We start from the raw sequence: 15,939 nt of genomic DNA on the forward strand, positions 1-15,939 counted from the left end.
GCAGCTTTCTACCTGGATGGGCGACCTGGGATTCCAGACCAGCTGTGTCCCCGCCCATTGGCCGAGAGGCCACCAATAGCCATTGGGATTCCATGTAGAAGCCGCCACCTTCTCCATCTTTACCTGGACCGCCGGTCAGTCACTGAGGAAGAAGAACAGACTTGAGGCTCAGCAACCAGAACATTCTTTTTTTTTCTCTTTTCCTCCCCATGCATGCGCCTTTAATTTCTCCCTTCTCTGAGCCCACCGAGCCTTTGTACTTTTGCAGTTGCAGCTGTTTTTATTTGCCATCGCTGCTGTTGTTTTAAAAGGTCTATTTTCACATGGAATGTTATCCAATTAGCAGAGCAATGTGTTGGCTTAAATAAACACTTGGGGGGAGCCGGCAGTAGGGAGATGGGATGGCGGGCGGGTTGGCAGGCAGTGTTCTTCTCACTGGTAAACAGCCGCAGCTTTAATTGGGGGGTCGCCAGTTGACGTCTCCTTTCCCACTTCTCACTTTTCGCACGCTGCCGGCGGTGGGGGAGGGCAGGGAGGGGTGATGTGGGCACACGGCCTCAGGCCCACTGCAGTTGGGGTGATGCTGAGCATCTCGTAGGGGGAGTCCCACCGGGCCTCTCCGCACCTATGGACTTCGCCTTGCAAATTCCACCAAAACAAGACCAGTGGTGGGAAGAGGTGATGGCGAGCAAGCCAGACAGAGCTTCTCAAGGCGGAGACAGCCGCCTCCTCGCTGGGTGCCTGGCCGTGGTGCAAGCCCCATCAACAGTGATTGCCACCAGGCTAGTGATGGTGTGCGGTCTGCACACATTTGCTTATCTGAGTGCAGGGACTGCAGAGAGTACAGCCTGCTCCATGGCCCCCAGGGAGTGCAGCCAGGAACTGAAGGGAACACGGCCCCTTGGGAATGAGGAATCCAGGCTGTGTCCTCCCCTGGGCGGCCCATGTTCTAGAAAGGCAGGGTGGCATGGTGGTTAGCAGCGTGGCCTGTGGAATCAGAGCTGCCTCCTTCCATCTGTGTGAATGTGCGCAAGGGGTTTTATGTCCTCGCACCCCAGGTCACTCATCCCCCAACAAGAAATAATAGTACTACCGCTTGAGACAGCTGTGAAGGTTAAGTGGAAGGATGCGTGCCAAGAGATTGCCATAGGCTTTGACAGAGGGCACCAGATAAAGAGAGGCAGTGGTGTGCTCTGGGTCCCCTGTGAGGTGGTTTCGCTGCACTTTGGAGACAGGGTGTCAGTTGCCTTTGTTTCCTTAACTGGACACAAATCCAGGAATTAGGGTGCTGTCCCCACTGGTCTATTGAAGCATGTGTGTTAAGTGTGTGTGCATTCGTGTCTGGGGGGGTTTTGTTTATTCTCAGTTTTGACTGTACTGAGTCTTCATCGCTGTGTGGGCTTTTCTCTAGTTGTGTCGAGCGGGGGCTACTCTCTAGTTGTGGTTCGAGAGCTTCTCACAGTTGTGGCTTCTCTCGTCTCTTGTTGTGGAGCACTGACTCTAGGCGCGTGAGCGTCAGTAGTTGTGGCATTCAGGCTTGGTTGCCCCACAGCATCTGGGATCTTCCTGGACCAGGAATCGACCCGTGTCTCCTGCATTGGCAGGTGGACTCTTAACCTCTGGACCAACAGGGAAGTCCTCATGTTTGTGCTTTAGTTGCACGTTTTGCCGAGTTCCTATCATCAGGGCCCAGGGCTAAAAGAAAACACCTTTGAATCCTGAGCCTTGCACTTGAGAGCAAGGATTTGGACTCAGCCAGCACATCTATGGGCTGAGAACCTGGGATCAGGACAAGCCACCCTCCTACAACAAGCAGATGTTCATCCATCGCCACCAGGCATGAGTGGTCCAAAGCATCCCCGCGTGCTGCCCGTGCCCCTCTGTCCCTCCGTATGTCCTGAAGCTGCCCCAACCCCCTGGGGTCAGAGTGGAGGCCACGGGGCTCCACTGCTCTGAGAAGGGCTCAGGTTCTGATGTCCTCATCTCAGATTTACTCAGCGATCTAGACCAGTTCCCAAGGAACGGTAGCCAGCCCAGCTGAGCTGAACGGCCTTTCTCCCTCCCAGCAGCACAAAGTCATCATCATCTTAAAATCAGCTTACCAGGAATTCCCTAGCAATTCTGTGCTTAGGACTTCAGGCTTTTGCTGCCGAGGGCCCAGGGTTCAGTCCCTGGTCGGGGAACTAAGGTCCTACAAGGTGTTGTGGCACAGCCCAAAAAAGCAATGATGAAACTGAACTACCAAGGGCAGAATCACAGGTCCGAGCAAGCACAGGCCCTGAGTGTGTGCCAGGCGCTGGATTAAATGCCTAGTCATGTACTCTCAGCCTCAGGAAGCCTGAAGCTCCACCACTTTGTAATCGAGAAAGTGAACACCGAGAAGTTTCTCGTCAGATCAAAGGCAAGAAAGCACCAAGACCAAGCTTTCCACGCCACTGTGAAGCCCAGGGCCATCGCCAGACCCCGCCGCCCCACTGCCTGGTCACTCTGGGCCCTCGGCTCCCTGGGGGCCTCTTTCTCTAGTGGCTCTATTCTCCGTGTCTGAGGTCAGAGGTCGTGTGTCACCTTCCTGTCCCCTGGTTCTGTCCCTTCATTTGGGCTCTTAGTAGGTCCTCCAGTGATGTTGAGTAGAGTTGAGCTGTGTGGATGGATGGATACAAGGTAGAGACATCTAATCATCTGAAAGATTTAGACACAACAGCCTAGAAAATGGGTCCCTGAGTGTTCCTTAGAAAACTGCCCTCAGCTCCACAATGTCAGAACTTGGAATGGCCCTAGGTGTTAAGTGGGGTCCCCCAGTCGGAGTCACCAGTGTTGTGCAAAGAACCCCACTTATTCAGGGGGCCAGCTCCTCCCCTGTGGAGGCCAGAAGCAGCTGGAAGATTTGCCAAGAGCTCGCTTACAGGAGTCTGATAGTGTTGGTCCAGGGACAGAAATGATGTGTCCCTCGGGAGCGCGGTCCAAAAGAAGACAATACCGAACGTTCCAGGGTGGCGGCCCCTCCTCCCGGGAGCCACCGGCCCCTGGTGTCTGACGCCCTCGGCCGAGAAGGAGCTGCGGTCCCAGCGGGGCTGGCACTCCGAGCTCGCGTGGTTGTTCTTGGCTGGCACGGGCCGTGCTTGCTCCAGGCATCGGGGGCGCGGATGGTTTGGGACAGGTTGGCGGCCTCCGTGTTCAGGTGGATCTGGCACGTGCTGAGAGGTGCTGCCCTCCCTCTCGGCAGGAGACAGCAGAGGGGCTGAGAGATGCCCTGGTCTTCTCGGGACAGGAGGCCTGGCCTGGGTCCCTGAGACGGGAGTCCTGCCAAGGGCACCGAATGGGCCTTTGTTGCCAGGAGGCAGAGGCCTGTCTCCAGGGAGAGCCGAGGAAAGACCTCCTAGCCGGCGCTGGAGGCCAGGGCTCTCGGGGCCCGCAGTTGGTGGCTTAGGTCAGAGGAGGTGAAAGAGGCGTGCTTCTGGGACAGCCAGGGTAGAGAGCCGGGTGATGGGGACAGCTCCGGACCCAGGCCTGAGACCTGCTGTCTGAAGCAGGCCGTCCATCTGCCCGGATCAAGGCAGAGGGACTTCAGGCAGCCATCTGCGTCAGCAAACATAACCCAACCCCAGATGGTTCCAGGGAAGAGAGATTCGTGGAAGGGTAAGAAGGGCTCGGGCTCGCCAGGGACCATGCAATCCACCCCCCCCCTCCCAGGGCCAGTGACAGTGGAAGCTGCCGCCACCTCAAGCTAAGGGACCTTAAAGGGACAGGTGAGGGCTTGAGCTGTCAAGGGGGAGCCACCAGCAGGAGCTGTCGTCCTTGGCGGAGGGAGCAAAGGAGAAAGTCCCCCGACCTCTCCGACCCCTCCCTCCAGCCTCCCATATGCTTGTCCTAAATTGAACCCAGGGCCCATGAGCCCTGGTTATCCCCCACAGGAGAGTCACCCCGGAGAGGGGGTTGCAGAGGAAGAGCAGAAATAACCAGCAGGCATGTGGGACCGTGACAGGAAGTAGCCCCGAAGTGGCCCAGTTAGGGGTGGGTGTCTCGTCTTCCGGGGCCTCCTCCTCTTTGCTAAGCCAACCGCATCCTCAGAGTTCTGTTCTGCACCTTCAGGCTTTGGCCAGCCAGGACCAATCTCAGCGTCCCTTCTGGTCTGGAGATGTTTTCAAGATCCCCGGTGGAGAAGACTCCAAGGCTTGCTCTGTATCTACTGAGCATGTGTTGCCCCGAGCAGTGTGCTGGGGATAGCAAGGATAGAGACCTCCCTTGGAAGTCCAGGTCAAGCTGGGGAGCCCGGCGCACAAGCAGATGCTGGAAGACAGCTGGGGGCGCAGGGCACAGCAGGGGGGGGTGCTAGAGTCTGTAGGAGGGGAGCAGGGGGCCACCAGCAAGTCGGGTCTGAAGGGGAGCCCTTCCGAGGCTGAGGAGAATGTTGTGAAGGCCCAGGGATGGAACCCGTAGAGGCAGAAAGGATAAGTAAGAAGGACCTCGTGCTGTGCTGTGCTTAGTCGCTCAGTCGTGTTCGACTCTGCAGTCCACGGACTGTAGCCCACCAGGATCCTCTGTCCATGGGGATTCTCTGGGCCAGAGCACTGGAGTGGGTTGCTGTGCCCTCCTTCAGGGGGTCTTCCCGACCCAGGGATCGCACCCAGGTCTCCTTTTACAGTCTGAGCCACCAGGGGGCCCAAGGATACTGGAGTGGGCAGCCCATTCCTTCTCCAGGGGAATTTCCCGACCCAGGAATCGAACCAGGGTCTCCTGCACTGCAGGCAGATTCTTTACCAGCTGAGCTACCAGGGAAGGCCGAGAGGGACCTTGACGTGCCTACAAGTTTTGGCCTCAGTTTTCCTCTCCTTGAAATGGGAGCATGACCTGTCTCCTCATGAGTAGGCTGAGGTCATGTGCTTAGAGTTCTCTGGAGCCCAGCAGATCTGTAATCCTGGGTTTGCAGCCCCTTGGATGGCAAGGGAAGAACACGGGCACCAGAAGCAGGATTTGGCGAGAAGCAGGGAGCTGGGAACAGCTGGCTTTCCACTTCCTCCTCCGCTGGAACACCCAGCCCTGCACAGAGCCCTGGGCAGCCTGCCATGACTGAGGCCCCATGGGCACGCCAAGCCTGGAGCTGAGGTCTGGGAGGCTTTTCTCTGAGGAGAAGGTGGTGTGGGTTGGGAGGAAGCTGCTATCAGACAGCAGTCCAGTCCTTCCCCTGCACTGGTCCGAAAGCTCGAGGGTCTGGAGCTGGGTCTCCCCCTCACCATTCCCCTGGCTCAAATATATAACAGACTCCTCTGGGCTCTTTTTTTTTTTTTTTTTTAAGCAGATCGTTCTTTTTAAATTAATCAGTTATTTCTGGCTGCCCTGGGTCTTCCTTGCTGTGTGCGGGCTTTCTCTAGTTGCAGCGAGTGGGGGCTCCTCTTCATCGTGCACAAGTTTCTCATTACAGCAGCTTTTCTTGTGGAACACGGGCTCTAGGCTCGCGGGCTCAGGAGTTTCGGCTGCCAGGCTCTAAAGCACAGGCTCAGTAGTTGTGGCGCACGAGCTTAGTTGCTCCACAGCACGTGGGATGTCCCGGGCCAGGGATCAAACCCATGTGCCTTGCATTAGCCGGCAGATTCTTAACCAGTGGACCACCAGGAAAGTCTGTTAACAATATAGTTTCTGTTTTATGTTTTGGTGTGTTTTTTTTTTTTTTCCTGGCTCCCAGGCATGTGGGATCTTAGCCCCCTGACCAGGAATTGCACCCCCTACAGTGGAAGGTGAAATCTTAACCACTGGACCACCAGGGAAGTCCCCGGGCTCTTTTAAGGAAGCCCAAATTACTCGGGATTATCCAAGGCCAGTTCTAGCCAGGAATCACTGTCCTTCCTGCCTGGGACAGTTTGAGGCCACCACATTCCAACCAGCGAGGCAGTGGGGCTGGAAACACAGCCTGATTTCCTACTCACCTGAGGGGATTAGAACCAGGAAGGGTAGTTCTGCTATTTTTAGAGATTCACATATTGTGCTCTAACCTCAAATACAAAAGAGCTTTCATAGCCTACTTACTATTGTTCCTGCTCTTCAGCGTGGCAATGGGAAGTCGGGGACACATGTCATAATAATAACAACAGCCAGCCTTTAGTGAGAATTAGCATGTGCCGGGCAGTGCAGTGTTAGACTTAATAGTACATCGAATCTGCGCAACCATTCTTCTCTTCTACCTCTAAACTTACACATGGTGAATCTGAAGCTCAGAGAGGTTAAGCAGCTTGCCCAAGATCACACAACTTACAAGTGATGAAGCAGGAATTTGAACCATAAGTAGGCTTAGACTGTAAAGAATCTGCCTGCAGTGCAGTAGACTCGTGTTCGATCCCCGGTTTGGGAAGATCCACTGGAGAAGGGAATGGCTACCCACTCCAGTAGTCTTGCCTGGAGAATCCCATGGAGTTCATGGGGTCATGGGAGTCAGACACGACTGAGCAACTAACACACAGACACAGCCCAGATCCAAGACCCCAGACTTAACTGCCATGCATCCTCATGTCTTAGAGTGAAAAGCCCTTCCAAAGAGAAGGGATGAAAATTTGAAAGGGGTGATGGGAGGCCAGGAGACGGAATTTTTGGCAGTTCCCACAATGAACAGGGCTTTCCTGGTGGCTCAGCCGTAAAGAATCTGCCTGTAATGCAGGAGACACAGGTTCAGTCCCTGGGTTGGGAAGATCCACTGGAGGAGAAAATGGCAACCCACTCCAGTGTGCTTGCCTGGAGAATCCCATGGACAGAGGAGCCTGGTGGGCTGCTGGGGTGAGCCTGGTGGTCGGTCCATGGGGTCGCAAAGAGGCAGACACAACTTATCGACTTTACCACCACCACAGTGAACAGAGACTGCTCCAGGCTTTGTGCGGCACTGGAATGGAGAGTGGGTAAGAAAGAAACACAGATGTGACGACGAGCCAGAGAGAGGCTGGGGTTGGAGCATCACACCTGGACCCTCCTTCCAGGCTCCATTATCACTTCTTCGGACTCTGACTTAATAACCCCTCCCAGAGGCCGCCATTTGGCCACCCGCACCAGACTGTATCCACGGGACCACCGCTCCTCAGGGACGCTGGCACCAGAATGGAGTACCCACCATGCCAGACTCCCAACCAATTTCTCTCCCCTCTCTTAAAACCCCAGCTCCCCCAGTCAGGCTGTTTCTCTGCCTTGCCAGCTGAGAACGCGTGTGTTTTAAAGCTCTGAATGGGCCATTTCGGCTCGGAGTCCAGATGCATTTTTATATCTGTGTGGGAAAAAAAATGCAGAGGCTCGGCTGGCAGTCAGAAAGAGTTTTTAAATTAACGTTTTTAAAAAAAAGGGAAAGAAAGTTTCCCACACCTGTCCCCGCTCAGAAAAGCACAGAGAAGAACAGAGGCATTTCTTTAATTTGGCCCCACCCACGTTTAATCTTTAGGAGATAACCTGTCCCGCCCAGGTGCTTTTCAGATGCAGCTGTCTATCAAATACCTACGCTGTGCCACCCTCGGGGCTCATACTGTGTAAGTTGCACAAGTAACCCCATTTCACAGGTAAGGAAACTGAGGCTCATAGTGGGGCAGTTGTCTTACCTAGGGTCACGCTCGTCTTCCTAGGCTGCCATGGCTTAAAACAGCAGAAATGTCTTCTCTCACAGTGGGTGCTTGCTAAGTTGCTTCAGTCATGTCCAAGTCTTTGCGACCCCATGGACTGTATAGCCCACCAGGCTTCTCTGTCCATGGGATTCCCCAGGCACAAATAGTGGAGTGGATTGTGGTGCCCTCCTCCAGGGATCTTCCCGACTCAAAGATGGAACCCACATCTTTTATGTCTCCTACGTTGGCAGGAAGGTTCTTGATCGCTAGCGCCACCTGGGAAGCCCTTAGTGTCAAGGCCAGAAATCCAAGATCAAGGTGCAGAAGTGTTGGTTTCTTCTCAGGAAATCTCTGTTCCACGGCCTCTCCTAGCTTCTGGGTGACAGCCAGCATTCCTTGGCTTGTGGACATCACTCCAACCTCAGTCCTCACGGGCATTTACCCTGTCTGTGTCTTCTCGTGGCCATCTCTTGTAAGAATGCCAGTCACACTGGATCAGGGGCCCGCCCTGCTCCACCATGTCCTTGTCTTAATTTAACTGCAGCTGCAAAGACCCTCTCTGCAAATAAAGTCACAACCTGCTGGGCCGTGGAGGGAGTAGGGCCGCCCCTGTCAGGGTTAGGATTTCCATGTATCTTCTTTGCAACAGGGACCCAATCCAACCTGTAACCATCACAGTACAGATGAGGTTAGAGAAGGCTTGGTTCCTGTCCAGATCACTTCTGGGTACATGCTGCCTCCTCGCAGCATCAGAGAAGCCAGAGGGACATCCCTCCACAGCGTCTCTTCTCGTAGCAGATGGCAGTGACTGCTACCCAGAAGCAAAAAGCAAGACATTGCTGCCAGCTGCTGCTGCTCCCTAGTGCTCACAGCGCCCAGGGACCTGCCCTCTCCAAACTCAGCGCTAACCCAAGGCCCTTCTGCCAAGAGAATAAAAAATCAGAGCTGTCTGTGGCAGTAACACCACCTCCAAGAGAACTAGCATCTATTGAGTGCCTGCTGTGTGCCCTTAGGCTGTTCTGGGCACTTTGAGTGTTAACGCTACTCTAGAACCCTAGAGGAGGATGCTGTTAAAACACCCATTTTACAGATGAGGAAACTGAGGCCCAGGAGGTTTCTTTAGCCCAAGACCCTTAGGCTAGGAAGTGCAGAACCCGCCCTGCCCAGAGTGGCCTCAGAGCCCAAGCTCCTGGCCACCAAGCACCAGCAGCCTCTGTGTACATCAGGGGTATTTTGGGAAGGGCCCCAGCACAGAGCCGTTTAGCTCTAGACCCGGTGATACTGAAGACAGAACCTGCCGGTGCCGTACAATTCCATTTATATGAAGAATAAGCAAATCTGCAGACCTGGAAAGTGGACTAGTGCTTGCTGGGGGTCCTGGGGGGTGGGGAGTGGCTACCGGTGGATCCACAGTTCCTTTTGGGGTGATGATGGTTCAACGAGCTCTAAATGTCCGTGTCCATCACTATTCTGAAACAGGTGTGGGGATGGTCACGTGACTGTGAACAGACTAAAAGCCGTTGCATTGTAGATGGGTGACTCGGGTGGTAGATGAGTTATATCTCAGTAAAGCTGTTAGAAAACAAAAATCAAAAAGAGCGAAGTAGGTAGCATGCAGGGGAGGATCGGGAAGGGTGGAAAGCAGGAGGGAAGAGCTGGGTGGATGCTGGCAGCCCTGAGCGTGTTTCTGCAGAGGGCAGCAGAGAGCCGGGGGACGGAACCCCCAGGGCCGGCAGAGGACATATCTGCCACCCAGTGTAAGCAAGGGACCCGTGTGCTTGTCATCGAGGGGCCAGACCAGCTCGGCTTTCTCAGGAGGCGCTGCCCCAGGAAGGTCAGCCGACTAACGGGCTCGCCATCGCCAGACAGGCTGTGACCCTGGAGGGGAGCTGGCCGCCTGGCCCAGGCACCAATCACAGGCCGGGACGGCGGCTGTTGTGACCACCCCCGCCACACGTAGCTCTGCCCTGGTCACGTAACCCTGTAGTGGAAGAGGAGCGTGCAGTGCCTCCTCACACCCCCACCAGGGAGTGGGTGTCCCGGGGCCAGAGCTGGCCTTTAGCTGTGTGGGGCAGGCAGCCAGGCTGCAGGGAGGTCTCCGCTCATGCACTGTGTCTCTCTCCAGAGAGCCTTCAATGCCCTGTGTCACAGCACCCACCTGTACGGCCGGAGGCTGGTGCTGGAGTGGGCCGACTCGGAGGTGAGCCTGCAGGCCCTGCGGCGCAAGACGGCCGAGCACTTCCACGGTAAGAGGACTGCGGGGGGCCAGGCGCCTGGTCCCCCCCCGCCTCTCCATCTCTTCTGCACCTGCTTTCTGTATTCCTTCTGCTTTCTCTGAGCCGGTGCAGGGTGCTGACCTCTGCGGGTGGCATCAGTGGCCTCCACACCCTTGGTGTTTGCCCGTCGACTCCGGTCTTTGGGAGGCCTGGCAGGAAGTCAGGGAGAGGGGGAGCCTGGGTCAGGGTGGTCATCTTCACCACCCCACCCCCACCCCTGCCACCTCCCCACCTGTCTGGGTGCTGCTGCCTAGCTGCCACTACCACCAAAGGCCACAGCTCCCATCCAGTGGCCCTCTCCACCCAGCAAGTGCTCTCTGTCCAGGGTCCAGTGGCCAACCCAGGGGCCCCTTGCCCCGATTTCCCTGCGCCCGCTACCCCTTTACTTGTCCGTCCTCAGTTACCCGGTTAGAGCACCGTGTACTTCCTGCCAGGACCAAGCCCCGCTTCTCACAAACCTGGGTGGTATCACCCGGCCTCGCCGATGACTCAGCCCACCCCTGCTAACTATTAGTGAGCCCCTGCCGTGTCCCATGCCAGCAGTGCAGCACTGACCCGGGCGGGTGGCGTGGGGGTTGGGTCCAGGTGGAAGGCGCTGGATCCAGAAAGGCCTCCCAGCAGAGGTGACACTTGTGCCCACAGAGGGGCTGCCTGAGGTTATGAGTGTGACACGTGGAGAAGCAGGCTGGCCGGCATGGCGGGAGCAGGTGGAGTCGGGAGGGTGGCCGGAGGGGCTTACACAAACCTCGCCTTCTCCAGCACATCCTCCAGAAGTGGAATGGAAGCCCTGTGACTGTAGCTCCGCCCACCAGGCTCCTTAGAACACACCCCGCTCCCCACCCCAGGGGCCTCTCCCGTCTAATCCTTCCCCACCACCCCTCCCTTGGAGGTCACTGTCCCCAAATGCCCAGCAGGACACTGACTTTGCATATGCTCTTCCCTCTGCTCACAATGCCTTGCCTCAACTGTTTTTGTCAAACTGGTCAGTGCCTAACAAGTGTCAAACAAGGCCCAGCGCAAAGCACACCTCCTCCAGGAAGCCTTCCCTTTCCCCGCTCCTCAGGTTATCAGTAATGGCTCTGTTCTCTGCTGTTTCCACCTGTCTTCCTACATCTCCTTGTCGCATAGTCATGTATGTATTTACGATTCTTCTCCTCACTGGACCAACGCCTTTCCCATAGTGGATGGAGACTGCATCACTGGGCTCACCTTTGTCACTGATGGGTTGATCTCTGAGCCCCCATGCCAGCCAGGGCCCGTCCAAGACTAGGGAATCCATAAGTAAAGGCAAACGAGAAACCAGAGACGTTAGGGCTAAGTACACAGCCACAAGCACACAACTCAATAAGTCCCCAAATCCTATCTTTATCGACAGCCATTGACAGGCCCAAATGCACCCATCGGCAAATGTTTGTGTAAGGGACTCTTCCGTCCCCCCCCACCTCCCCTCTCTGGGGCCAGCAGGCGAGTGCAGGCTCAGCAGTCCTGCCCTGCCTCAGAGAGCAGCCCCCTTCAATAGATTGATCTCCAAAGACAGCCTCCCGCCAGAAGAAGGCCGCAGCCAGAAGCACTTCTGTGAGATTGGCCATCTCCCCAGGTCAGCTGCAGGCCGAGGCCCAGACAGGGGCAGGTATTAGGTTGGCCAGAAAGTTGGTTTGGGGGACTTGCCTGGTGGTCCAGTGGTTAAGAATCCACCTGCCAATGCAGAGGACACGGGTTCGATCCCTGGTCTGGGAACTAAGATCCCACATGCCCTGCAGCCAATTAAAAAAAAAAGGGGGTTAGGGTTAGGGCATGTGGGGCCGCGCATGTCACCACGCACCACACCTGCTGAGCCCGCACCCTAGGAGCTGTGCTCCGCAACAGGAGAAGCCACCTCGATGACAAAGCCCAAGTACCACAACTAGAGAGTAGCCCCCGCTTGCTACAACCAGAGAAAAAGGCCGTGTGCAGCCACCAAGGCCCAGCAGCCACCAAGACCCAGTGTGGCCACCAAGACCCAGCGCAGCCACCAAGACCCAGCAGCCACCAAGACCCAGCACAACCAAAAATAGATTTTTTTAAACAGTTTCTTCATGAACTATCCAGAGAAGGCAGTGGCACCCCACTCCAGTTCTCTTGCCTGGAAAATCCCATGGATGGAGGAGCCTGGTGGGCTGCAATCCATGGGGTCATGAAGAGTCAGACACGACTGAGCGACTTCACTTTCACTTTTCACTTTCATGCATTGGAGAAGGAAATGGCAACCCACTCCAGTGTTCTTGCCTGGAGAATCCCAGGGACGGGGGAGCCTGGTGGGCTGCCGTCTCTGGGGTCGCACAGAGTCGGACACGACTGACCGACTTAGCAGCAGCATAAACTATCTTTTGAAAAACCTGACGATGGTTTGGAAAAGATGGTATGGAAAAAAAGCAAATGAACTTTCTGGCCAGCCTAGTGCAATGATAGCAGGAAAACAGCCGTGGATTTGCACCCATCTTCCTGTTCATGCTCTCATGGCTATGCAGCGGGTGTGATCAGCCCCATTCTGCAGGTGACAGAACTGAGACCAGCTGAGCGTAGAGGGACTCACGACAGCTACCGTGTATTAATAATAAGGACTTCTTCTGTGCTGGGGCACCGTCTGTATGTGACACGCGTCGTCTCTCCCATCCTCACAGCAGCCCCTGCTGCCGTGGGTACTGCTCTCCCCAGCTTGTTGTTCGGTCACTAAGTCGTGTTGACCACATGGACTCCAGCACGCCAGGCTTCCCTGTCCTTCACCGTCTCTTGGAGTTTGCTCAAACTCATGTCCATTGAGTCAGTGATGCCATCCAACCTTCTCATCCTCTGTTGCACCCCTTTCTCCTCTTGCTCTCAATCTTTCCCAGCATCAGAGTCTTTTCCATTGAGTCAGTCCTTCTCATTGAGTGGCCAAAGTATTCATCTTACAGATGAAGAAACAGAGGCGTGGAGAGGTTCCGCTGAGCGCCTCCTAGCTGAGTGTCCTGGGACAAGTTACTGCGGCCCCTGGGGCTTCTGTTTGCCATTCCACAAATGAGGATATGAATAGTTCCCCCGTATGGAGTCATGAAATGATCAGCGATAACAAGAACAGCACAAGCTGCCTTTTCCCACCCCCACAGCATCCCTAGGACGTTGCTGTTGTTTAGTCAGTCATGTCTGACTCTTGCGACCCCACGGACTGCAGCCCCCAGGCTTCTCTGTCCATGGATTTCCCAGACGAGAATACCGGGGTAGGTTGCTGTCTCCTACTCCAGGGGATGTTCCCGACCCAGGGATCGAAACCATGTCTCCTGCATTGGCAGGTGGATTCTTTACTGCTGAGCCACCAGAGGTAGATGCCCTCAATCACCCCGTTTTGCAGATGAAGGGACCGAGGCTCGCATAGATGATGGAACTTGCCCAGGGTCACCTAGATAGTAGGGGGTGGAAGCAGAGTTTCCACTCTCGGACAGCCTGGCTATAGCACCCCATCCTTGGAGTGACACCCGCTCCGTCCCTCCCCAGTAGGCAGAACACTGTGGGGGAAGCAGGGCAGACACATCAGCCGAAAACCAGTGCTCTGAAAATGTCAGCCCTCTCACCCACCCGCCCACTGTCTGCTGGATCTCCTTGGGAACGGGGGGTACCCGCAGCGGCCTTAAATGCTCAGAACAGGGCTGCTGGCCTCCTGCCCTGCTAGCTGCACCCTTTTCCCGGCTCTGCCCCTTTCCCATGGCGAAAAGTACCCAGCTCGTTTGTGTCAAAATCCGCATTGTTCAGAGCTTCCAGGGCCCTGGCAGACTTCAAGGGCAAGTGGGATCTATGCCCAGTTCCTCCCCCCTGGCCCCAGTCTGTGCCAGGAAGGCACTCAGATCTCAGGTGGAGGCCCTGAGCCCCATTTGCCCAACCCGAGCACCGAGGCCACAACAAAGGGCTCCCTGGGGAAGGTGGGCCTCGGAATGAAAGGCCAGCATCTTAACCATTTGGGGGGACCCAGCAGGGAGCTCACTGGTGACACCATGGCCTCTGAGGTGGCCGGAGTGATAGAGAGGCCCTCCACTATGGCTGGTGCAGTCAGCGTGCATCACCCCAAGTTCACCCTCACCTCCGGGGCTCAGCTCCTCCACCAGGCCCGCTGCTCCCCTGGTGGAGACCGTAGGGACAGGGCGCTGCTGGGCCGAGGGCTTCCCAGGCCCTGTGACCAGCTCTTCTCTTCCCTGTCGGTCCCTGACAAGCCGAGGTCAAGGCACGCAGCTCCACGAGCAGTTCGGGCCAAGTAATACTCATTACTGTTATTATTCCCATGACAACCTTCATCTGTTAAGCCTCACTCCGTGCCAGGTACTGTCTATGGGCTTTCACAGGTATTAATCCTGCAGAATCCTGGCAGGTAAACACCATCATTATCCTCTGTTTCCCAGATGAGGAAACCGAGGCCCAGAGAGGGCCAGTGACTTCCCCAGGGGCACCCAGCCACTAGTGGCCAAGTCAGGAGTCAGAGCTGGGCCTCTGGCCATCCTGCCGGCTGCACGTGAGCAACGGTGTACACGGCCTCTTACGTTTCACCCCAGTCTGTGCAGTGACCTCAGGCAGGTTGCTCTGCCTCGGTTTGCCATCTGTACTCTGGGATTAGGGTGTTACCTCATAGGGGAATTGGGGGGCGGGGCTTACAGGAGATGATGCTTCTGAAGCTGTGGGTGCCCAGTGAGAAGGCAGCAGATACTACGTTTTCTCCCCTCCCCTGCCAAGTGCTTACGCGTCCTGTTTTCCTTTCATTCCTGTGGAGGCAGGCCAAGGGAGGATGCTCTCTGGGCAGAGGAAACAGACATAAAGAGGAATCCTAGTTTTTAGAAGCCCGGGCAACAGGGAATGTGTGAGAGAGAGGGAGGGAGGGAGAGAGGATGAGAATGAAATGCCCATCAGCTGGGCAGGGCATGGGATGGTACATTTGCATCTGATCCTGGATGCCACCTGGTCCCCATGCCTGGCACACAGAAGGCGCTTCTCAGTACACGGTAACAATGAGGAGGAGATGGATTCCTTGCTGATAAAATCTCGTGCTGTCTGGCCATCCGATGCAATCGACAGAACTAAATGCCCTCAGCCCGCCTGTCTCAACTTCACCACTTACCTAGGGTCCCTTATCAGCAGCCACAAAAGCTCAGAGAAAACCCCCCAGTGCCCCTTCCCCAAGGCAGGGGTGGGCAGTCTTCATTTCATCCACTGGTGTCCCTGATCATGTGGGGCGTTAGACAGTCCCTGGTGAACTGGCGCTTAACGAAATACCCATCAAATGGACCAGCCAAGAGCAGGTCTTTGAAAGTCATTGGAAAAGCTGCCCCAAGTAGGCAAAGCCCTTGACTCCGGACAGGGACGCTCGCGCCCAGGGACGAGCACGACCACCCCGTTCCTCAGTCCCGCCTTCCCGTTGTCTCCCTGCCCCCCTTCCTGGCCGGAATCAGCTATCTCGTCCACAGCTCCGTGGCCCCCCGGCAGGCGAAGTGCTATTCTTCAGTGCCTTGCATGTAGGAGGGTGAAAAGAGAGAGCACGAAGGCAAGAAAGAGGAAAGGCGGCTACTGGCTGCGTCCCATTCTTCCTGAGCGTGTTACAAACCAGCAGGGTCAGGGCATTGAGAGGCTTTCAGGGCCCCGGCAGGCTGCGGTACCTGCAAGCGCCACCGACAGAATATAATGGTACGGAAGCAATCCGCCTGCAGAACCCTCTGTTTTCGAGCGCGCACAGCCAGGGAGGCCGGGGCAAACAGGCTTTTATTTGGCCGGGAGCGCGGCTCTGCTTCCCAGCGTTGTCTTATTCCAGCTGGGAGACTGATGGGCTGTGGTTAGCGGCTGCACCTTTCACCTCCAGAGCTGGGAGCGCAGACATGACCAGCATGGCAAGTGGCTGGCAGCGCTGCCGTCCCCCCACCCGGCCAAGCCAGGCCAGCCTGGGATGTGAGAGCTGCCATCTTCAGGCCCAGGCAGTCACTGGCCTTCAGCATGGTGGCCCTCCCCGCTGGGGAAGTAAGGAGCCCGATTCCTGGGCCCCTGGCTCCGTCAGCCTGGCCCACCCACCCGTGACCTGAGATCTGAGCCCAAGTATCAGAGATTGG

At 56.1% G+C, this 15,939-nt stretch overlaps 1 protein-coding gene across 2 annotated transcripts in view; it reads left to right on the forward strand.

Moving 5' to 3' along the window:
* RBM19 (RNA binding motif protein 19) overlaps positions 1-15,939 on the forward strand; it is a 121,431-nt gene that overhangs the window by 90,765 nt on the left and 14,727 nt on the right. For both annotated transcript variants that reach the window (XM_068989965.1, XM_068989964.1), the window contains one exon: positions 9,694-9,814. In XM_068989965.1, the coding sequence (XP_068846066.1) occupies positions 9,694-9,814 (121 nt within the window). The remainder of the gene's footprint in view (positions 1-9,693; positions 9,815-15,939) is intronic.

This window comes from Capricornis sumatraensis, chromosome 17 (genome assembly GCF_032405125.1).
Source record: "Capricornis sumatraensis isolate serow.1 chromosome 17, serow.2, whole genome shotgun sequence".
NCBI lineage: Eukaryota > Metazoa > Chordata > Mammalia > Artiodactyla > Bovidae > Capricornis > Capricornis sumatraensis.